Source organism: Molothrus ater, chromosome 2 (assembly GCF_012460135.2).
Source record: "Molothrus ater isolate BHLD 08-10-18 breed brown headed cowbird chromosome 2, BPBGC_Mater_1.1, whole genome shotgun sequence".
In the NCBI taxonomy this organism is placed as follows: Eukaryota; Metazoa; Chordata; class Aves; order Passeriformes; family Icteridae; genus Molothrus; species Molothrus ater.
In genome coordinates this window covers 90260600-90282610 of record NC_050479.2, presented here as the reverse complement: position 1 = coordinate 90282610, position 22011 = coordinate 90260600, and the positions used below count along the sequence as shown (strand labels likewise).

Genomic DNA, 22011 nt, shown 5'->3' with positions numbered 1-22011 from the left:
CTTCCGCTTCCCTTCCCGGGCGGGGCTCGGGGCCGCGCTCGCAGCCGCGCCCGCTCTGACGCACTTCCAGCGCGGCGGGCCCGGAGCGCCGCACGTGTGGCGGCCGCGGCTCCTCCGTGCCCTCGTTCCCCGCATTGCCCGCGCCGCCGCCATGGGCCTGACGCGGCAGTACCTGCGCTACGAGCCCGCCGCGCTCTTCGGGCTGGTGGCCAGCGCCAGGGCCGGCGTGGCCTTCGTGGCGCTGCGCGGAGAGCGGGGCCGCTACGTGGCCGTGCCGGCTTGCGAGCACGTGTTCGTATGGGACACAAGGAAAGGAGAGAAGGTGGGACCCGAGTGCGGTGCCGGGGCAGGGCTGGGGTGCAGCGTGAGGGGCTTTTAGGCCGCCTGAAGCGAAGCGATTTGTGTTACTGTGCGGCGTTTGGAAGGAAGCGACACATGCACAGCATCCCTGCCTCTTGGGAAGGCTGAGCACAGCGTGAGGTTAGGCTATGGAATGGGTCTGCAGCTCTGGCTGCCTCCTGGCCCAAGGTGCCGGTCTCTTCTAGTTCTGCAAGCTGGTCACTGGACTAAAAGGATCCTGCATTGTTTTCCTTTTGAGTAATCCAAAATATACTGCAGTGTTGGATGTTTACAAGAAAGTCTTGCTAGTTACAAGAAAGTAATTGGTTATTTCTGTTTAAGGAATCTATAAGGGTTGCATTTGTTGAAATCCAACAGGTAGCACCAGCACACACCGAACAGAGGAGGCTGTGGATGATTTGGATCATGGGTGTCTGGAATGCAGCAACTCTCACCTTTTGATTTCCTTTGGTAGTAACTTGTAGCCATCAGTTGTTACAGGAGTGGTGGTCTGCTGCTCTGCTCTTACAGTGAGAGTAATTTATTTTATCACAACTTGGTCTTAAAATGAATCTCACTGTGGATCCCTGTGAGATTTGCCTCAGGACCTCAGTTGTGGAAGAGTAATTGCTGTCGCAGTAACTGGAACGCTGCTCCTGGTTTAGCTGGCTGTGTGAATGTTCTTGTACAAATGTCACAGAGTTTGTGTTGTGGCTGTGGAACTGGGCATCCCATGTAAAAGCTGTATCCCATAGGGGGGTTGTGAGCTGTAACTTTAAGGACTTTGCCACACACTGTCTCCTGTGAGATTCAGAAGTCACTGCAAGTAGTACTGTCTGCTACACACTGAAATCTGGTTTTGTTTCACAGTCTCTGGAGTGCTGACTGCTGGTATGTTGTTCTGGAAATGTTTTCATCATTCTCAAGTTCTTGTGCAGTCTGTGGAAGAGCCACTCTGTCCTATACCTGAGAAAGGCCAGGCAAAGAGAGGATGGAGTCAGGAAGAAACTTTTCAACTTTTACTCTCAAACAATATCTCTTGCTCTCTGGTTCATAATATATGGATGCAGAAATTTCAGGTTCTGATTTCCAGGGCTTGTTCTGCACTGGTTTCTTGAGAAATTGTTTCACTTCTAGCTGCTGTTTACCTTGGAAAATGGGGTTAACGATACTGTATTTGGTGCAGGAAGTTGAAAAATGTACTTAAAAAATGGCAGAAGCGCTCAGTTGGAAGTTCAGGAGAAGAATAGACTATATTTTCTCTGCTAAGTATCTGTCTCTGACATGTCATTTATCAACATTATGCATGTTTTGTCTCCTAAAAATTGCAGGTTCTTATCCTTAAGGGTCTCAAGCAGCAAGTCAGTTGCCTCTGCCCCTCTCCAGATGGGTTGCACCTGGCTGTTGGGTATGAAGATGGAGCAATCCGTGTCTTCAACCTCCTAAGTGGAGAATCAGCTATCACTTTCAACGGGCACAGGGCTGCAGTTACAGCCCTGCAGTACGACCACCTGGGTGGCAGGCTGGTGTCTGGCTCAAAGGTGAGGCTTTGACATCTGAGCATGACCCTGTCACAACCCTGAGATGCCCCTGGGGAAGGCTGACCTGCACTGAAGTGTTCAGTATTTTAAGTGTGGCTTCTGCCCATAGCCAGAGGATGGCAGTGAGAGGAGCTGGGGGAGCAGCAGGGGCTGCAGGCAGGAGTAGGGCATTGGTAGAGCTGTTAAGGTGAAGAATCTTGTGAGATCAGGAATAGCAAAAGTGTCTCAAGCTGGGATGATGGTACATTGATCAGTCTGACTGCACCTCTGGGGAAGCAGTGTCCCTTGCATTAATCATCCTTGTGATTGAGAGTGAGAAAGTGTGCTCTCAGGTAATCTTTTCAGTCTCATGGCAGGAGTTTTGCAGAGACAAGGGCCAGTCCCATGGAGACACTCTCTGTGTTCCAGGATACAGAAGTCATCGTGTGGGATGTCATCAATGAGAGTGGCCTGTACCGCCTGAGGGGACACAAGGATGTCATCACTCAAGTCCTCTTCTTGAAGGAGAAGAACTTGTTGGTCACTTGGTGAGCCAGACTAAGAGAAATTGTTGATCAGGAAAGCTGGGCGCGGTTGTACTTGCAATTTAGATATTCTGTGTGCTACAGCAGTTTGTATTTTCCTTCTTGTCTTGTGATATCTCAGACCCACCAGCATCTTTGAATATGATTTTGTCACATCCATGGATTTTTTAAGTCTGGTGCCTGAATCCAAGTCTTTGACCAACTGATATGGCCATACTGAAAAAGGTGTTTGGAAAAGGGTTTAAACTGTTGGTGAATCCATCAACTTAAAATTATTGTAACAAAGAATAGTGATAACATGTTCATTATGTATGTAACAGTTTTTGGGGTTTTTTTGGTTTATCTTGAAGAATTTAGTAGACTTACCTTCTGTATTTGTAATTCACACAGCAGTGTGACAGAAAAATTGCTTTCTTGTAAGCTGTAAATACACAAATTAATTAAAAGATAATAGGCTTTTTGTAGCTGATTTTAAGTTATTCAACCAAAAGAGCTGCAAGTTGATTGAATCCCTTTGATTTGTATTTGATAATTGATACCAATTGATAACAGGTTGACAACAACAATCACTAATGTTTTACTTTTTAATATGCCATTTACTAGCTTAATAGAAGAGTGCATGCGATCAGTCCAGTTTAAACTTAAAGCAACTTTCTTTTGCTTTTTATTTCAGATGGAAAAAGTAGTATTTTGTTGCTAGATCATACCTATTTCTTAAAGCAATTTCAGATATTTGCAGGTCAGCTTCAGTGACTTGACAGATATCTTTTTGCAGCATTGTTGTGCCTTTTTTGTTTGGCTTGTAAAATGTCAATGTTTGAGCAGCTGCTCTGTGATACGTTCTGATAATTTTTAGATTTTTTTGTTTTAGATTTTTTTGATTTTCTACCACTTAGAAAAATGGTGAGCTCTGCAGTCTTTCCTTATGTCTGAGTTTTTCTTCTTTGTTCCAGTGCCAAAGACACACTGGTGAAATGGTGGGATCTGGACACCCAGCACTGCTTCAAAACTCTGGTTGGACACCGAGCTGAGGTAAAAAGAGGTTGTGTGGAAACGTTGGGCTGGAGGGACCTGGGATGTCAGGGCTCACTCTGGGCTTTCCTTGCTTTCAGGAGTTGCAAGCTGGCACCATCATACATTTTACTTTCATTAGGCTTTAGGAGTGAGCAAATGAGAAACTTCCAAACATTTCAAGAGCTGTCATCAGATGCAGTGGGTGACAATTCCCATGCACATGTCCCCAGAGGAGATCCCAGCTTGATCCATTCTCTATTTGGTTGCTGTTTAAATAGGTCATTTAAAGATGCTGTGCTTTTTTAATGATAGTTAAGGGAGTCAGTTCCTCACATTGTGTCTCTGGACAGGTCTGGGGCATGGCTTTGCTGTCCCAAGAGAAGCGTCTGATCACTGGGAGCGCTGACAGTGAGCTGAGGGTGTGGGATCTCACCTACATCCAGGAGGTAAGACATTCCCCTGTAACCCCTCAGCCCCCCTGCCCAGCTGCTTGTCTTTGAACTGAGAAAGAACTGGAACATGTTCAAATCTGATGGATGTTCTGGGAAACAGCCAAAGCAATGTCTTTGCTATCTGCGGGGTCCACAAGCTGCTCATGGGATGGGCTTTGCTGTTTCCTGTCTTTTGTGCTTTTAAGTGAAGCTGTGAACACTTCCAGAATGAGATTTCCACAGTGTGTCAGATCTTCCTGCCTTCTAACTTACTGTCTGGGTTTTGAAAGACAGGTGTCTGCTAAGGAAGGCAGGAGCCTCTCCTGAAATGGAAAATGTAAACCTCGTCCCTCCGAATAGCTATAAATTTTTAATTAAGGGGCTTTTAGGCAAAAACGTGGGAGGAGGAATAACAGTTCTTTATTAGGGAAGAAAATAAAAAAAGATAAAATAAACAATGCAGTAAACTAAAACAACACTGACAGAGTCAGAATACGACTCGACACCCTGTGGGTCAGGGTGCTGGTAGCAGTCCAATTGGAATTGTGGCTGCAGTCCTCCTGCAGTGCCAGGTGTGGTTCTGTTGGAGCAGGGATCCTGTAGAAAGAGTGTAGTCTTCCTCTGAAGATCCAGTGGAAGAGGCAGCTGTTCTTCTCAGAAATCCAGTGGAGAAGCCATGCAGGTGTTCCAGAATCTCAAGATTATATCTGGGTAGGAATGCTGGGCTCCTCCCTCCGTGCAGAGCATCTCACAGTGGGATGCTATAGTTCTTATCAGTCATGCAGTGACATTCAGTAGCCTGTTATCAGCAGATGTCTCCCCTGAGAGAGGATTGGGTGTGGAAGAGATAAGGAAAGCTGTCCACAGAGCAGAAGACACCTGTCATACAGATGGCAAATAGAATACAATTTGCTTGGCAGTCTAGGATACTTACAGCTGAGGAAGACAGTCTTGTGGGTGGATGATAGTCATGGGAGCACATGGAGTGCTTGGTGCCTACAGGAATTCTGTAGGACACTCCAGTGTATGCTAAACAGTTGTATCTCCAGGGAAATGAACTGTGAGCCAGAAAGCACAATACTATAGCTCTTGAGGTTTAAGGTTCTCCTTTTGTTGTTTTTTTTTTCCTGTGAGCAGGTAAAAGATCCTGATGAACCAGAATCCAAAAAGAGCAAAGGGTCATCTTCACCTGGAGCGGAAGAAAAAACTGAAGAGGATGAGACCTTAGAGCTGGATGAGCATCCTGAGGAAGTAAGATCAGTTTTCTGTGCTGTCTCTGAACTGGTGTATCTAACCCCATTTGCATGGTTTATATCCCGAGTGTCATATTTAGCCTGTTTGGGAAAATGTGATAATTCTTGTCTTGTTCCATAACAACTTCCTCAGCAGCAGTTGCTGCCTCATCTACCTGCCAAACATCAGCAGAAGTATGTGTGCCAAAACACCCACAGATTTATTCTCCACTGACAGTTTTTCTTTCCTTTCTCTTTGAGAAGAACTAGCAAATGTATAAATTTAAACAGTGCTAATAGATCTCTTTCATCAAACATCACAGATATAAAATAGTTCCTTGCTGGTTTGCAGCTGCCAAGTTCAGTACTCATGCTCAGCTTTGCAGAAACTGAGAGGTCAGAGTTGCGCTGCAATGAAATATGGTGTGAGATTGGATTGCAGAAAGCCATTCCCACTTTTCTGCTACTGGAGGAGACTTTACTGAATCTGTCTTTCTGGCAGAACTTTCTGGAGTACTGCTCAGATCTCAGGCTGCTTGACAGGAGATAAGCTTGTAGCTCACACAGATGCTTGTTTTGTCCCTTTATTATCCTTACCAGCTGTTCTGCCAGGACCCTTTAGGTTCATTTCCCCCTGCCCTTGACTTTTCTTGTCAGCAGGTTTCTTGAGTTTTCCTGAGAAGATCATTTGACCTTTCAGACCCAGTTTTGTTCCTCTTTCCCTGTAGCGCATTGTGAAGTGCAGCAAGGCTGGATCCATCATGCGGGAAGGGAGGGACCGAGTGGTGACTCTTGGCACAGAGCGGATGGGCAAGTTTTTGGCCTGCCATGTGAGTAATGGGGGACTCTGCTACTGAGCTGTAGAGGAGGCTGGTAGAGAGCCTGGGTACTTTCTGTAAGGGCCAGCCAGGGGCTTTGCATACCTTTGAATTTGTCTCCTCTGACTCTAGGGAACAGATGCTGTTCTGGAAGTGTTCTCTGTCCTTTCTGAAGAGGAAATCCAAAAGAAATTGGAAAAAAAAATGAAGAAAGCAAGGAAAAAAGCCAAGTAAGTAATGTTTTGGATGCTGTCTGTGTCCAGAAGGCTCTAGAAAAACTCTTCATTGTGTAGCATTACACAGTGGTCGAAAACTCCAAGCTTCTGGCCATTCTCTTTGTGCTAGCTGTTGTATTTTGGGGTTGATCTTTCTGTGCATCCTTGTGCTTGTCTGAGCAGCCCTGTTCCCAGAGACTAAGGAAATACCTTTCTTTCTGAATCTTCCCTCTGAAAAAAGAAAGCTAAAGTGTGCAAAGAAATGGATATAAAAAGGGTTTTTCAGAGCTGCTCAGCTCTACCTGACACTGGTGTTTATACTGCTTGGTGCATCAAAGTAAGGTCTTGGTAGGCAGTGCAGGAATGAGAGTTTCATCTGAGAAGTCACAGAGAATCTGATACTTCCCTTTCCTGTTTTACAGCAGGCAGAGATACAGGTGAGAGTTTTCTTAATTGGTTACTCTGTGTTAAGTGTTTCTGTGTATCCTGGCACTTAACAGGTGCCTCAGAACAGCCCTTAGGGAGAAGTCTGGCTCCAGGGTAGAAACTAAAGCACAGGCCATCTGTCCAAATCTGCAAATCTGAAAATGCATTTTGGCAATGGCTGAGAGCTTTTGGTGAGTGATAGGAGATGAGCAGAAGCTGGTCTCGCTCTCAAATACAGCTTCTATTCTCTGTTCTGTATCCATCTTTGTAATGTGCCTTGTGTTTTGGCTCCAGAGGAGGAGGGTTTTTAGGGCAGTTTGTGTCTTTAGTAGTCTGCATACTGGCATGAACTTCACTGTCCACCCTTCACTGTCCCTATTCTTCAATGAGGTTAGCACTGCTGGATAAGAGGGAAGTTGTTTTCAGCAGGCTAAGTGGTTTCCTTATGTTTTCTGTGTTGCTATGTTAGTTTGTGTTGGCTGTGCCGGGTCATTTGACTCTCCTCCCTTATCTGACATTTCCAGACAGAGCTCTGAAGAGGAGCCTGAAAGGAGTGTGCAGCTGAGCCTGCAGGAAGAGATTCAGCGGGTCACTACCGTCAAAGCTTCTTCTAAAATCAAGTGAGTGGAAAGGCTTTGTAGAGTCTGATGAGTGGTTATGCAGCACCTGGGGAGAGCTCTGCATCGCTCAGTGCAGGCAGAGGAGGAAGAAGTTTCCCCCTCAATATATGTTTAGCTTGGAGCTGGGGAGAGGCCTGCTGTGATTTCCAGTCCATTCACACCTCTGTGGCTCAGTGTGTACTTGCTTGTTGGATGTGCTCTGTCCATATTCCTCTGTCTCAGTTGCACTTGATAATTTATCCCTCCAATACTTTGTCTTATTACCCCTGTGTACAGCTCTGATTTTATCTAATCAAACAGGTCATATTGCCCCTGTGTACAGCTCTGATTTTATCTAATCAAACAGGTCATTTGACTTGATTCTCTCTCCAAAAGGAGAGCTGAAGATGGTACTGCTGCTCCAGAACAATGTCATTGAATTGTACAACCTGGACCTGTCAGCACAAGTGGCCCAGGCTGTCCGTGTGTCGAGGATAACCATTGGAGGCCACCGCAGTGATGTCAGGACGTTGGCTTTTAGCTCTGACAACATTGCCATTCTCTCAGCAGCTGCAGAGTCCGTGAAGATTTGGAACAGGTACGCAGTCTGGTTGTGTCAGTCTCCCAGAATTGAGGGATGCTCTGTTAAGAAAGGAAGTGATAAGAAAGAGGAGACAATGGAAAGAGATAAAACTGAGTGAAGGAAGCAAATAGAAAATTATTTTTCTTTTTTCCTTATTAGGGAAACTGAGAAACTATAAACCTAAAATTTCAACAGAATGTATAAACACAAAGGTCCTGCGTAGCAGTCAGGTATAGACTACTTTGCTATGGGTTTTTTCTGTTTTTAAATTTTTAATAAGAGATATTAACTGTTACCCTAAATAATCTGTTCTTTAGGGAACATGTGGGTTTCTTGGCATCTTATCTGAAGGATCGAGTATTAGACTGTGTAGGCTGTTGTGTTGATCTAGAGTTGTGTGTTGATGTAGAGTGCTGTCCTAGTGTTTCTTGGGTGGTGTTGATTTCAAGCTCAGTTTCCTCTGAGTACACTATCTTACACTCCATCCCTTCCTGAAACACTGTTTAAAATTATGAGTTCTGTTCTTGTTCACAGCAGCAATAGGTCGTGATGGTGGACAGCACAGAGGCATGTATAGGAAAACATTGTTAGCAGTAGTGCTGGGTAGTGTTTGGGTCAGTAGGACGGTGGTGGCTTATCTTCTGACCCCAGCTGAAACACAGCTGTGGGTAGAGGCCACACTGGAGCATCTGTCACTGAGCAGGCCAGATTCTGTGGGTGATAAGAGGTTTTGGGCTCTGTCTTTGTCCACAGGTCGACGTTGCAGTGCATCCGGACGATGGAGTGTGAGTACGCGCTCTGCTCGCTCTTTGTCCCTGGGGATCGGCAGGTCATCCTTGGGACCAAGGTAAGGAGTGTCCCTCTAACTCCAGACTGCCCAGGTCTGGGAATGTGTTAGGAAAATGTCACTAAGGCAGCCTCACAGAAAATGCATTGCCTCTCCTGATCTGGAGCACTGCTCTGTTCCCAGAGTCATTACAGGACTCTTGTGGCTTGAGGTGGGAAGCAGAGTAGAGCTTTGGGAAGGCCCTGATGGAGGTCAGGAGTTTGGCTGTGTGTAACAGCCACCTAGTGAAGCTGGCTGCTGGGGGCATGGGTGGCAGGTTGCTCTTCTGCCAGGAGCTGTCATAGTTGTGAGCAGAGGCTGATTCTGCCTCTGTGATGTCTTTCTCCCCAGACAGGGAAGCTGCAGCTGTATGACCTGGCTTCTGGCAGTCTGATAGAGACACTTGATGCTCACGATGGGGCAGTGTGGTCTATTGCTCTTTCACCAGACCAGGTAACTCAGCCACCCTTAAAAGCATCATCTGCACATTTTTTCATGTAACTCTTTCCTATAGTACTGTGTTTGCACCATGGAATTTCTTTGCACTGCATGCTTTGTTCCATGGAAGCATGGAACTTCTCATCCTCAGAGGTGGAGGATGCAGCTGATAGTGTCTAATAACTTTCTAGTGGAATCAAAACCATAGCAAGAAATAATCTGTCTGAAATTCATCCACCCTACAGATGAAAACGTATGGGATAGATTTTACCCTCCTTCTTAATGTAAAATGTTGAACTCCTGTTCCTTTAGAAGGCTCTGTTGTAGGGTGGTGGTCTGGTGTGTGTTATTCAGTAACAGTGAGAGTCTCAAGCTGGTCACAAATCAGAAGCATATTGTTAGCTGCAGCTGAGATGACTGCTTTCCATCCCAGAGTTTCAATCCAGGTTTTGTTTTACATTTGAGATCTTTGTCTTAGCCCTCCAAAACAAGCTAGAGCTTTTGAAATTATTTTTGGTGCTCAGGCAATGTGTGCTCTAATCAGAGCAAATGCTCTTGGTGGTGTCCACTTAATCATTAATGGTGTAGGAACGTGGGACATCTCAAAAACCTCCTCTCTGTTGTCAGTTCCTTGCTGTAGTCTTTCTCTGGATGATAGGAACTAGTTTCACAGCAGCTTTCTTGTTCTCCCCTACAGCATGGCTTTGTGACAGGAGGCGCTGATAAATGTGTCAAGTTCTGGGAGTTTGAGCTTGTGAAGGATGAGAGCAGTGTTCAGAAAAGGTGAGAAGATAAACCTTGTGCCACTGTTGTTGATGGGTGCTTTGGCCTCTGCTGCGCACTGCAAGAACTGCCCATGACATCAGCGTGGGACACATGGAGGAGAGCGTGGGCTCACTGCAGTTTTGTGGAGACCTGAGCTTAGGTGGAGGAGGGCACTTGCTCATTCTGATGCCTTTTTGTGTGTGTGAGTTTAGTGTCTAATCAGGCTGGGCCTGCAGATCATTACTGTAAATGTAGCAGTGAAGTTCTTCTGCCACCAGCGCCTGCTTATTTCTAGTCCTGTCATAGTGAGGAAGGAGGTGCTGCATGTTGGAATTCACTTCCTTTCCCAGAGTGCAGTGTGGGACTTGTATCCATTTCTCTTCCTAGTTTGTTTGCTTGGGTTACCAGTTGTTTTTTCCCTCTTGCTGCCAGGCTTTCCATGAAGCACGTGCGCGTTTTGCAGCTGGATGAGGACGTGCTCTGTGTGCGCTACAGCCCCAACCAGAAGCTGTTGGCTGTCTCCCTGCTCGACTGCACCGTCAAGGTTTTCTACGTTGACACACTCAAGGTGCATGACCAAACAGGGTGTGAGGCTGTGCAGGAAGGGATGTAACAGTAACCTGCAGGAATACAAAGGAAAAGTGTCTATTTTATGTGGAACATGCATTCTCCTTCAGGGGCCTGTTTGCTGGCAAACCTGACAGAACCATGGTTGTTCCACACTGGGAACTGGGAGATCCATTTTTCATTTAAAAAGTGTTCTGAGCCTACAGGTGGCAAGGTTCATTCTAAACCCTGCAGATGTGGTGGTACTCCAGATCTGTCAGGCACTGTGAAGGTGGGGGATGAATGTGTCTCATGTGGTGTTAAATAGGGCAAGGCAGAGGCAAAGCCTGTGGGAGGAGAACCTTCTTTGTGAGCAGTGTGTGGTGGATTTGTGAGCTGTGTATTAGCATATGAATGTTATGGAGTGACACAAGACAGATTGGTGCTGGCAGTTATGTGGAGAGAAACAGAAATGAACTTCATTGACACTGATGATTGGCACCAGAGTTACTTAGAGAGGAAACAGAGCTAGTTCAGCTTGCTTGGCTACTTCCATCTTCTCAGTTCTAGCCTCATGACCCTGCTGCTAACAGTGTTCAGGGCAAGAATGAAAGTGAGACAGTGCTAGAAAAACAGCTCCTGAGGCAGAGCAGAAGTAGCCTGGAGCTTGAGATTTGCACACCTCTCTACCCAGCATGTCTAACTGAGTCATCTTTCTTCTGCTTCAGTTTTTCCTTTCTCTGTATGGACACAAGCTGCCAGTGCTGTGTATGGACATCTGCTATGTAAGTATCATTAGGGCTGTGTAACTTGGGACTGTGGTGGTATGGATGAGTGTGAGAGCCTCTGCTGGCATCAAGGCCCCTAGGATCAAGCTTTCTTGTCACCTCCTTGCTCGTGACTTAGCAGTTTCTGGGTGGGACACAGCAAGCCCTGTCTTATTCTGCAGTCCTGTGCTCACTGGAAGGGGTATCAGAGTTGGGGACATGACAGAACTGACCCTGGGGCATTTTGTGAGTGGAAATCCAAATGCTGTGATGGTCCCTTGCACTCATTGTAACAGGTACAGCCTGCTTTCTGCTAAAGTTGCTGTGTGAGGGGAGCCTGAATTGTTAGTGGGAGCTGAGGGCAGGTGCTGAGAGGAAGCAGCCTCTTTGTGCCTGTTCATTCTTGGGCTGCATCTCGCTCTGAGGTGTCTTTGGAATGAGGCTCATTGAAAGCCAAGAAGAATGTCAGGATATAGCCAAATACCTGCAGAGGGTCAGAGGAGGGCCAGAGTGCTGTCAGTGGGCTGTGCCAGTGCCAGAGCATGGGCCACTGGGAAGGAGGTGGAGGGATCAGGGGGCCACATTTCAGGAGCCAGATGTCTGCCTACTCAGCAGTGCAGCATCACTGGGGCAGCAGCAGTTCCTTGTGGGGCTGCCAGCTAACTCCCCACACCCCCTCTGTCTTTGTTGCTCTCTAGGATGGGACTCTAATTGCAACTGGCTCTGCTGACAGGAATGTGAAGATTTGGGGCTTGGATTTTGGGGACTGTCACCGTTCTCTCTTTGCCCATGATGACAGGTTAGTCAAATCCTACAGCATCTTTGGATTGTGGACTTGTCTCAAGGAGTTGTGATCCAGCAAGATGTCTTTTATCCAGCATAGACAGGGGGAATTCTGCAGTGTTCCCCAAGTGGGTAAATTTGAGCCTTTTTCTTTTCCAGCGTGATGTATCTGCAGTTTGTGCCCAAATCCCATCTCTTCTTCACAGCTGGAAAGGACAACAAGATTAAGCAGTGGGATGCAGATAAATTTGAGCATATCCAAACACTGGAGGTAGGAAGTTTTGGAGTCTGTTGAAAGGAAGCATTTTCCCTGCATGAGCAGGATTTTCCTCATGGGTGCAAGTTGGGTGATGTTGATGTCATAGCTCTTCTGTCATCTATGCAGGGGCATCACCAGGAGGTTTGGTGTTTGGCACTCAGTCCCAATGGAGACTATGTGGTGTCAGCATCCCATGACAAGTCCCTGCGCCTCTGGGAAAGGACAAGGGAACCACTGATTCTGGAAGAGGAGAGGGAGATGGTGAGAGTTGCATCTTTCCTACCAAAACTACCTTCCAGACCTTTTTTTCCCTTGGTCTTCAGTGGCTTTCTGCATGTGTCTTGCTTACAGTCTTTGACATTCTATTGTGTGCCTTTCAGCACAAATGTATTTGGGCAGCAGTTCAGCAGGTGGCTGATGGAGAGGGATGGAGAGCACTGCTCCTGTTAAATGCAGTTTGTCCCTTTTCCAACTGTAGAGGTCCATCCTGTCTCAGTACCAAGGCCCCAGAGCTCAGGTATGCTGGAAGAAGCCCCTTCTATATAATTTGAGCATGTATTGGGAAGAATCATAAATTCAGAAGGACTTCAGTAGGAAGGAAAATCTGGAGGTCTCTAGTCCAACCTTTTGTTCACTGCAGGATGATCTTAATGCTGTATCAGACTGCTTAAAGACTTTCCTTCATACACTCACATCTCCAAAGAAATAGATTTTCTAGACTGAGCACCTGTTCCAGTATTGAGCCACCATTGGGGTTGGCCAATGTGTTAGTTTCACGTGTCCAATCACAGATTCCCTTGGAACAGTTTGTAACTCTGCCTTTTTGCTAGATCCCTCAGAGAAGCCTGTTCCTGTCACTTCTTCCTAAGGCAGTTCTTAATCCACAGTGACAGGGGAGGAGGCAGAAATGCAGAAGCAGGAGTGGATGAGAAACCTGCAATAGATGTTTGGGGGTTTTTATCCCAGCCTGTTTGCAAGAGCTGACCCACACACTGTACCTTGATGCCATGTGTTTGGTAAAAGGAGAGACAGCTCTTTTCCAGATTCCAGAAAAATTTGTTTTGGGTCAAATTTGAATAGCAAGGTGGGCATAAATACATGAGTAGTGAAGTATGCATAACATAATTGATGCCCTTTCATGTGAGAGATGGCAGACCAGAGACTCTTTCCTTTTGCAGCCCAGGACAACCCTGGGACTTTTCTAGATTTGTTCCCTCTGTGTTGTGTGGCTGGTGAAAGGTGTGGTGCTGAGCTGTGGTGTCTGTCTCAGCTTGGCGGGATCCTGAAGGGCTGTTCCTGCACCCAGAGCAGAGACCTGGATTTCTTTCTCTGTGGGAGATTCTGAAGTTCACTGTGGGGTTGAGACCAGGAACAAATGGGCATTTTGCCACTGGCATTGTTGGACTCTGCTGATTGGTCCTGGTTTTGCAATGGGCTGCATGAAGCCCTCCAGGTTGTCTTGCTCAAATAGTCTGGAAGGGACTTGCACCCTTGCCTTACTGCTGTTAATATGTTGTGTTCTCATCCTCTGTAGCAACGAGAAGCTGAATATGAAGAGAGTGTGGCAAAGGAAGAGCAGCCTGTGGTGAGTTGCACCATCTGAATGTGTGTCAGTCTGACTGTACAAACTCTGGAAAAGCTATTTCTGTAAGAGGCATGGAAGAGGTATCAGGCAGAAAGGAACATTTTCTTGCTTTGAGGCAGTGCAGGGGGGAAGGGGGTGCTGGAGCTGTGGCTGCTCTGTGGTGCTGTGGAAGGATGGAACTGCAGCTCTGTATTTTGTATTTTGTAGGTGGCTGGAGAGAGGCAAGGAGAGACAGGGCTGGCAGGAAAGAAGACCATTGAAACCATCAAAGCGGTAAGATGCTGTGGCTCTGCCAGCGTGGCTTTGTGCCTCAGCAGCCTCTCACAGGGGCTCTCATGGGGTCATAGCATCAGTTTGGAGAGTAACCTGTGCTGTCACATAGGGACAGATTGCTCTTGCATGCACAGGCAGTCTGTCCTGCTCAGAATCTAACACGGGAGGGTTTTGACTCTGGAGAGTCACATACCAGGAATTCTTTCCTCCTGAGAGGAATGAGGTGTGGGATTCCTGCAGCTGCCTGTCACATGTGGAACAGACAGAGCTGCTGTTCTTGCCCTCTGGGGTTTGCATCCCAAAGGAGCAAAAGGCAGCTGGGGTGTTCTCAAGGCATTAAGGCTCTCCCTGAAGGGCTGTGCCATCCAGTGGGGTTCTGTGGAAGGTGGAAATGTATTGTGGTGCTTGATGTGGGAGATGTACTAGGAAGGTGTGGGGTGGGTAATTCCATGGCTGCAGATTTCAAAGGTTTGCTGATTTTCAGAGGAAATCCTAAATCTGAATAGTCTAAATGGCCTGACCCTGGCTCATGCCTCAAAGAGACACTGCTTGGGGGTGGTGGTCAAAGCAACACCTGAAGCTGCAGCAGAGAGCATGCAGGGCAGTGGGGGAATGTGAATGGTGTGTGACATCTTCAGGACATGACTTGTGTGTTCAGGGTAATGGTGCAATCTGGAGTAGAGGTTAGCAGGGGAGATGACATGTGGTGCTCTGTGTCAGCACCTCTGCTTCCACCTCCATGTGTCCAGCTGAGCTTTATCCTGGCTTGTCTGGTGTCACTGATGTGCTGTTCTTGTGCTGCACAGGCTGAGAGGATCATGGAAGCTATTGAGCTGTACAGAGAAGAGACTGCAAAACTAAAGGAGCACAATGCCATATGCAAAGCTGCAGGAAAAGAGGTAAAAGACTGAGGAATGTAAAAATCCCAAGGTGTATTGGGCATATCCTTCCAGCTCAGGTGGAAAGACTGAGCATGCAGATAAAGACTGAACAGCTGAAAACAGCCGACATTTGCTCAAATCTTTTGGAGAACTAAATGGCATCATGCATGGGGCATAATTAGGGGTTCTCTCCAATGATCTTTATGCCTAAAGTCTTACCAGTATATAGGTTTTGTCCCTGGAAGAGTGTGCTGCTGCAGGTTCATCCTCAAGCCTCAACTTTTCCTTCATCTCAACACTCCTTGCTGAGTAAGGGGCTGTCATAGAAGTGGGAAAAGTGACAAGAAGTGGAAGGAAATTCATCCATGTTTGAGTTACTCATATATGTCTGAGAATGAGATTGTCTGATGGCTTCACATGAGGCCTTCAGCAACATTCTAGGGAGGGTGGAGGTGTGGGAATTGCAGGAAGACACTCAGTAAAAGCTCTCTTCTACTGTGGGTAAAAGTTTGCTCTGAATATGTGTTTATACTCACACACCTGCCTCATTCTAACCCATTGTGTGTCTCTAGGTTCCCTTCCCTGTCAATCCCATTCTCCGTGCCTATGGAAATATTACAGTAAGTGGAATGCCCAGGCCACAGGCTGTAGTCTATTCTCAGCTTGAGTGGGGCTGGTTGATTTGCTGGCTGAGCCAACATGCTGGGTTGCTGTGGGGCAGGACTGCTTAGTTCAACTTTTTTCGCTTGTGAAAAGTGAATATAATTTAGGTTTTCTTTTTTTTTAATTTATTTTGCTATTTTTTTATTTTTATTTTTTAGCATCATACATGTGTATTACAAAGGTTTAACCCTGTCAAACAGGGTTAAACAACCCTGATGGTAGCCATGACTTTATGATGTTCCTTGTCATGAGCCAGGGGTTTACAGTCTCCTCCAAGATACAGGAAAGCTAGTTCAAACCTTTCCCAGGTTTATTTATGTGGTGTTGCTACAATTACTGTTGTTGTTCCTATTCCTGCAGTGTTTACATTGAGAAAATTCTGAATGGAAGTTCAGTGCTCGGGTATTGCCGGCTAGAGCTGGTGCCCTTATTCATTCATGTCATACACAACAGTTGTCACTAAATTCTGTGGGTTTTTGACATATTACAAAATAGGCAGGCATGGATGTGTGGATTTCATTGATAAATAAAAGTCCACTACTCTGAGTAGATTAGTTTTTGTTTTTCTGGTTTATTCCAGTGTGCACTCCCAGACTGTGTTTTTTAAGTACCTTTAGGAATTTCCCTGTTTTTTCACTCTCCCCTTTTCATGCAATCATACAATGGCTTGGATTGGATGGGACCTTCAAGATCATCTGGTTCTAACCCCCCTGCTCTCGGCAGGGACATCTCCCACTAGATCAGATTGCTCAGAGCTGAATGTCAGTGCCAGATGAAACAGCCTTTGTCTTCCTTCTAATTACCTGTAATCACCTTGCAAGAGCCCTTCTGTCCCTTCCTCCATGATTATAGGTCTATTTAATTATAAGTTGGATAGACTTAACAGAAGGGATGGAAATCTATGTTTTAGTAGTTAGAGGCACTTTTCTTTCCCAATTCCCAGCTCTGCTCTGGAAATTCTTTCCTGTCTGCCAAACTCTTCCAGCAGATAAACAGGAGTAGTAGGAATTAAGTCTGGGAGATTAGTTTGTATAAAGTTTTTTATATATAATTTGTTGTACCAAACTTTTTGTCCAATTTGTACAAGATTGATTGACATAAATTGAGATGACTTAGCTGATTAAATATAAATTTGATTTTTCACAATATTCTTCACCAGTGTAGAGTATCCTGAGAACGCTGAGGGAGAACTTCTCAGAGTGGCAGCTGATTGAAGCTGAAAGGGTTTCCTCTTTGTTATATTCAGTTTGATGCGTCTGTCTCACAAGATGAGATGTTGTGTTTTTAACTGTGTGAAATGGACCTTAGGGCATGTTGGTCCTGGAATGTTTCTTATTAATCAGGGCTGGTGTCTTTCCTCTGTTGCAGCCTTCTGCCTACGTGCTGGAAGTTTTCAAGAAGGTCAAGTCGAGGTGAGTCCCAAGAGCTTCATTGCTGAACAGATTTGTGACTGAGTGTTGGGTTTCTAGGCCTAGGACTGGCTGGGGTCCTTGAGTAGTCTCATGCAAGGTATGGGCAGTGCTAGAGAGTCTGGAGTCAACTGTTTCCAGCAGCCTCTTTTGGAACACGCATGGAACTGGTGAATGGGAAGTGTGGGCTGAAGCTTCTGGATGTGGGTTGGCTGCTTGGAGATGTACAAGGTATCTGGAGAGCAGTTTGGGGATGCTGAGGAGGGAAGGCTGTGTACCTGCTCCCTGTGCCACAAGATGCCTGGGCTGTGCAGATGCAGGGCAGTCATGAAGCAGCTGTGAGAAATGCTTAGCACAGCTGAGTACCAGAACCCACCTATGTGGATGTGTTTCCTGCTCATCTGTAGCAGTGGAGTGGCTGAGACCAATGCTTGTGTCCCTTTGCTTTTTCCCTCAGTGAGCTGGAAGAGTCTCTCCTGGTGCTGCCTTTCTCCTATGTCCCTGACCTGCTCAGACTTTTCAATGAATATATTCAGCAGGGCTCAGATGTTGAGCTTCTGTGCCGAGCTCTCCTCTTCCTGCTCAAGTGAGTCCTTTATCTGCCCAGACAGGATCTGGGCTTTCTTCTGAGTCTCTGAAACTCTTGGGAAGCATCCTTGGGAATGAACACATGGTCTGTGCAGGAGATAAGGAATCTCTGCAGCCCGCAGTGAATGGTGTGTGAGAATGAACTGCTTGGATGCAGAGTGCTGACATGCCTGGATGGGAATGCTGGTCCTGGTGGCTCAAGTCTCACTGGGATGAGAAGATCCCACATCAAGTCTGATGAGGCACTGTTGGTGGCACAGAGTCACTGTGGAGCCTGTGTTCTCAGAAAGACCTTCCCCCTGAACCACTGTTAAACTTAAGAAAACAGCTTTTCCAGATAATTTTGTCCATGTTCAGTGTCTGGGGAAGACTGATTAAAAAAAACCCTGTATGTCCAGAACATACAGAGGCTCAGGAGAGGGTCTTTGTGATGTTTCTAATAACAATTCTGCAATACACTGTCTGTTTTGTTCCCAGGATACATTTTGGGCAGATCACAAGCAACCAGATGTTGGTGACAGTGATAGAAAATCTGAAGAAAACCACCATCTCCAGAGTCAGTGAGGCCCGGGTGAGTGTTGCATCCTCCCCTTTTCCAGGATGTAGAATAATGGGATGAGCCAATGTTTGTGAGCATGAGTTGTCTGTGGTGTCCAGTGGGGAAGCTGGTTGGTGATCTGAGCTCATTTAAACCATCCTCTTTTGCAAATAGGCTGCCTTTTCCCTATATTCCTCCTCATGTGAGAATACCCCAGTGGTGAGCTTACTTGTGCTCCCTGCCTCATTTGCACTTGGTTTCCTGATACATGTGCTTGGATCTTGGCTCGCTAGTTTCTAAATATGTGGGAGGTAAAGTAACTCCCTGCTTCTCTTGGGTTTTCTGTGGGCTGCTACCTCAATGCAGACTCTGCATTTTCCCAGAGGAAGCTTCAGGTGCCTGCCAGCAACTTCTCTTTCAGAAAATGTGGTGGATTATAGCTGCTCTTAAGAGAGGACTGTGGGGAACTGAGTGCAGGACTGGCTGTTCTCCTGGTCAGATGAAGTTTACATTTAAACTAACATTGCTTTCTTTAAATCTGTGGATTGTCTTCTTTTCATCATCTCTTAGTAGAGGGTGGCCAGTGCAGGACTCTGCACCCTAGCTAGCTTGGGATGTGCCTCACAGTGTGGTGCTGGTCTGTCTCTGCAGGATGTGCTGGGATTCAACATGGCAGGGCTTCAGTTCCTGAAGAGGGAGATTGAGGCCAAGGAGGAGGTGACATTTTTTGCTGATGCTACTGAACGTTTTGAGGAGAAGAAGAGAAAAAGGAAGAAGAAAGAAAAGATGGTTCTTGCAGTGCTCTAGCATTTGCTGCCCAAGACCCAGAGCACCTGGATGGACTCATGTAGCCTCACTGCTGACCATGGAAGTGTTCTTGTGGCTGAACATCTGTGATGATGTCCCGTGGCTGGGACAAAGTCTGTCCCCTCCACATGTGGTGTAACCCAGCATGTAAACCCAACTCAGAATGGTTGTCTGTGAGATGGACTCTCCAGTCTGCTGCAGATGGATGCCTTTGGACTCTTTCTGAGGTGGCTGGCAAAGGCATGTGCTCTTCCTCTAGTGGAATGCCTGTTAGAAATGGAGTTGATTTATTCTGGGATCAGCTCATCCCGGCAGCATTCATTTGATGGAATCCAGCACAGGTACTGCTAGTGAGACCATGCCTTTATCCAGGATTAAAATCCTGGCAGGATTTTTCACTGACACTTGCTGGTGGCTTGTGGCCTCTGGAAAAAGCTCTGTGATTTCTGCTGAAGTGTGAGGACTTGATCTACAGCCACTCACTCTTTAGTGGGACAGGGAGGAACATGGCTGCACTCTATTAAAGGCATATTTATATTTGCTTTGTGAGACAAGTTTGTTCATAGTGTTTTGTCCTGGTATTTCCTTTTGTAAATCCTCAGTTGCCTTGGCCTGTGTATCTGTTTTCAAAGGATTTTTTACAGAGAATAAAATCAGTGGGAGCAAATGAAAGGCCATCCCAGATTGTGTTTTTCTGGAGAGCTGGCAGACCAAGTGTGAGAAGCCTGGATTGTTTGCCTTTTACTTGCTCCAGGCTTTAGAAATTGCACTGATTGGTTGCAATGTTGTCCTGTGTCAGATAAAATGATTTATTTTCACAGCAGGGGCAGTGGGGCAGAATGGAGTGAACAAGTCTCTGCTGCTGTTATTAATTTATAGCAGATGCTGTGTCTTTTTCACCAATAGTCAAGTCACTGGTTTGGGGGATGTCGTGGGGGCTGCTTCCAGATACTTTGCTGAGTGTTGGGCTCACGTGTCTGACTTAGGTACTCAAAGCTGAATTTCTAACTTGAGTTTCACATGGATTTTTAGTTGCATCCCAGTTGTGGCTGACTGCTGTTTTTGACTCAGGCTGTCTATTACTAGCAGTTATGCAAAAGGCCAGCGGTTCAGTTGGTCATTCTCCAGGCAGCACCTCAGGTGTAACAACTATACCTCGGTTGTTTGTAAGTGACTGTCAGGGGATGATTGTTCACTTGCCTCTTCAGAGTCTGGGTGATTCACAGGAGCATTGTGCTCCATTTCCAGGTGGTTCTCCGACTCTATAGAAATGGCAACCTTCATACAGCTCTGCCAGTTGTTCACTTGAATCACAAGTTTCATCCATATCTGGACAGATATGAAATCATAGGGGCACCTGGAAACAGCTGCATTCAAACATGTCTCTATCCTGACTTATGCTGTTCTATTTCATTTTATTCTGTTCTTTTGCTTTACTACTCCCTCATAAGAGGGAGAGTAAGTAGACCCTCATAAGTCTACCCTCTGTAAGTAGTAATAGACCCTCATCAGAGGGATTACTAGGAGGAAGAGGATGCACTGTAGGATGATATATTTTGTTGGTAAAGTCAGTTGACATCTGTTATCCACATTATCTGCTGCTGAAATGGGCCAGCCCGCTGGAAAAACAAGTGTTACAGATGGAGAGCTGGCTTGTGACACCACAATGCACCCTCAGCTGAGATGACTGAGGAGAGAGATGCCAAAACCAGGTACCAAAAGGGGAAGGCTAGCTGTGCTTCTGTTACCCTTAGTGACAGGGAAATCGATGTTATGGATGCTGTATAATGAACTGCTGTTTGATGATCCCCTGGGAGGCCTGGAAGAAAAAATCATGGCCATGGGCACATGAATTCAGGGACTGATGGGAAGTATGTAAATGGTGATACAGAAGAGTAGCTTGGGATGCAGTCATCTTATAATGACAGGTATCCTCTCATCTAATTTGGAAGAGGTGGAATTCCTACACTTTTGTATCTATTTGCTGTCACTGGTGTTAGGGAAGAATCCTTGGAGAAAAGGTCTTTCAGGTGTTGAAAAGTTGTCTCTCCGTAGCTGCTGACACAGGCTGCCTTCTTGAAGTTTCCCTCTGGTTCTCTGATTTTTATCACTTGTGACGGGTCTGTACTAATGCAGTACTTGGGTGGCTACTGACAGAGCCCAGCATGTGCTTTACATGGAAGAGGTCTGTCCTGTGCCAACAGTCCTCTGATAGGAATTTTAATATCCTTGGGACATCAGTTTGCCCTTTCTTGGGTGAAATTCCCTAGATTTACAAACCTGAGCAGGAAAGCACTTTCAAGTACAGGGCAAGCTTAAATCTGTATTATTAGAATACATGTCTCACCTAACAGTGTGGATGTGAGGGTTCAGAACTGGCATTCATATTTCACACTGGTGAAAGCTGCTGTTAATGGCCAATCATGGGATCCTCAGTCACTGTGTTGTGACAACAAATCATCTGCATGTATCAAGAAAAATTCCTCATCTCTCAGCATGTCACATGTTGGAAAAAGGATGAAGCACAAGAAAGGACCTTGTGAGAAATGAATCCATAAACTAGAAGCAGAGCTGCACTTGCACACACAAATGTGGTGGCTCAAAAAGAGCCTGTGACCTTTCTTTTAGCCATTGCTGTGTAGGTGGGAACAAGGAGGGGCAAAAGACCATCTGTGGCTCAGTGGCTCAGTCTCTTACTATGAAGAGAGATGAGCAGGTGAACATTTGAAGGTGCTCATGTGTGACTGTGAACAAGAGGGTGTAAGGATCCCTCTCTTGTCAAGTGTAACTTTGTGTTACCCCATCTGGTATGTGCAGCTTATTAAAGGTAGGTGAGCACACAGAACGTTCAGCCTGTGACTGTGAAAGCAAACAGAAACTTAGGAATTAAAAGACCAGAGCAGGTCAGCAGCTCCTGAAGACTCACAGTTGACTGTGTTGAAACCCAGTGCATTTCCAGTACTTGAAAAAGATTTCAGGTGCCTCAGTGCATGTTATTAGAAACCTAATCCCTTTAAAAAAAAAACTTTGTGGGAACTGTCCAGCACTGCTCTGTAGTAGGGTTGAAATACAGCAATCCTTCCACTGTTTACATTTCAGACAGCCATGTCAGGAGATTCTGCAACTTTTGGACTACCTTTTCCATTAACAGGAAAAAGGCA

General features: G+C 46.0%; 1 protein-coding gene across 1 annotated transcript; it reads left to right on the top strand.

Moving 5' to 3' along the window:
- Nucleotides 1-81: 81 nt before the first annotated feature.
- Nucleotides 82-19522, top strand: WDR3 (WD repeat domain 3). The gene is made up of 26 exons (XM_036389296.2): nt 82-322; nt 1671-1880; nt 2289-2407; nt 3358-3436; nt 3769-3864; nt 4987-5100; nt 5810-5911; nt 6032-6129; nt 7065-7160; nt 7507-7737; nt 8476-8569; nt 8900-9001; nt 9684-9769; nt 10184-10319; nt 11026-11082; nt 11763-11863; nt 12007-12118; nt 12233-12367; nt 13641-13691; nt 13899-13964; nt 14771-14863; nt 15418-15465; nt 16877-16920; nt 17375-17503; nt 17983-18076; nt 18695-19522. Exons 1-26 carry the CDS (start codon nt 152-154, stop codon nt 18848-18850), a joined length of 2820 nt encoding a protein of 939 aa, XP_036245189.1. The 5' UTR covers nt 82-151; the 3' UTR covers nt 18851-19522.
- The last annotated feature ends 2489 nt before the right edge of the window (nt 19523-22011 follow it).

What these genes read in the sequence shown, in the direction of transcription:
- WDR3 (XM_036389296.2), top strand. Translation starts at nt 152, where the DNA reads ATGGGCCTGACGCGGCAGTACCTGCGCTACGAGCCCGCCGCGCTCTTC. An exon ending in AAGAACTTGTTGGTCACTTG is followed by an intron (nt 2,408 to 3,357) that starts GTGAGCCAGACT and finishes TCTTTGTTCCAG; the next exon opens with TGCCAAAGACACACTGGTGA. An exon ending in TGGATGAGCATCCTGAGGAA is followed by an intron (nt 5,101 to 5,809) that starts GTAAGATCAGTT and finishes CTTTCCCTGTAG; the next exon opens with CGCATTGTGAAGTGCAGCAA.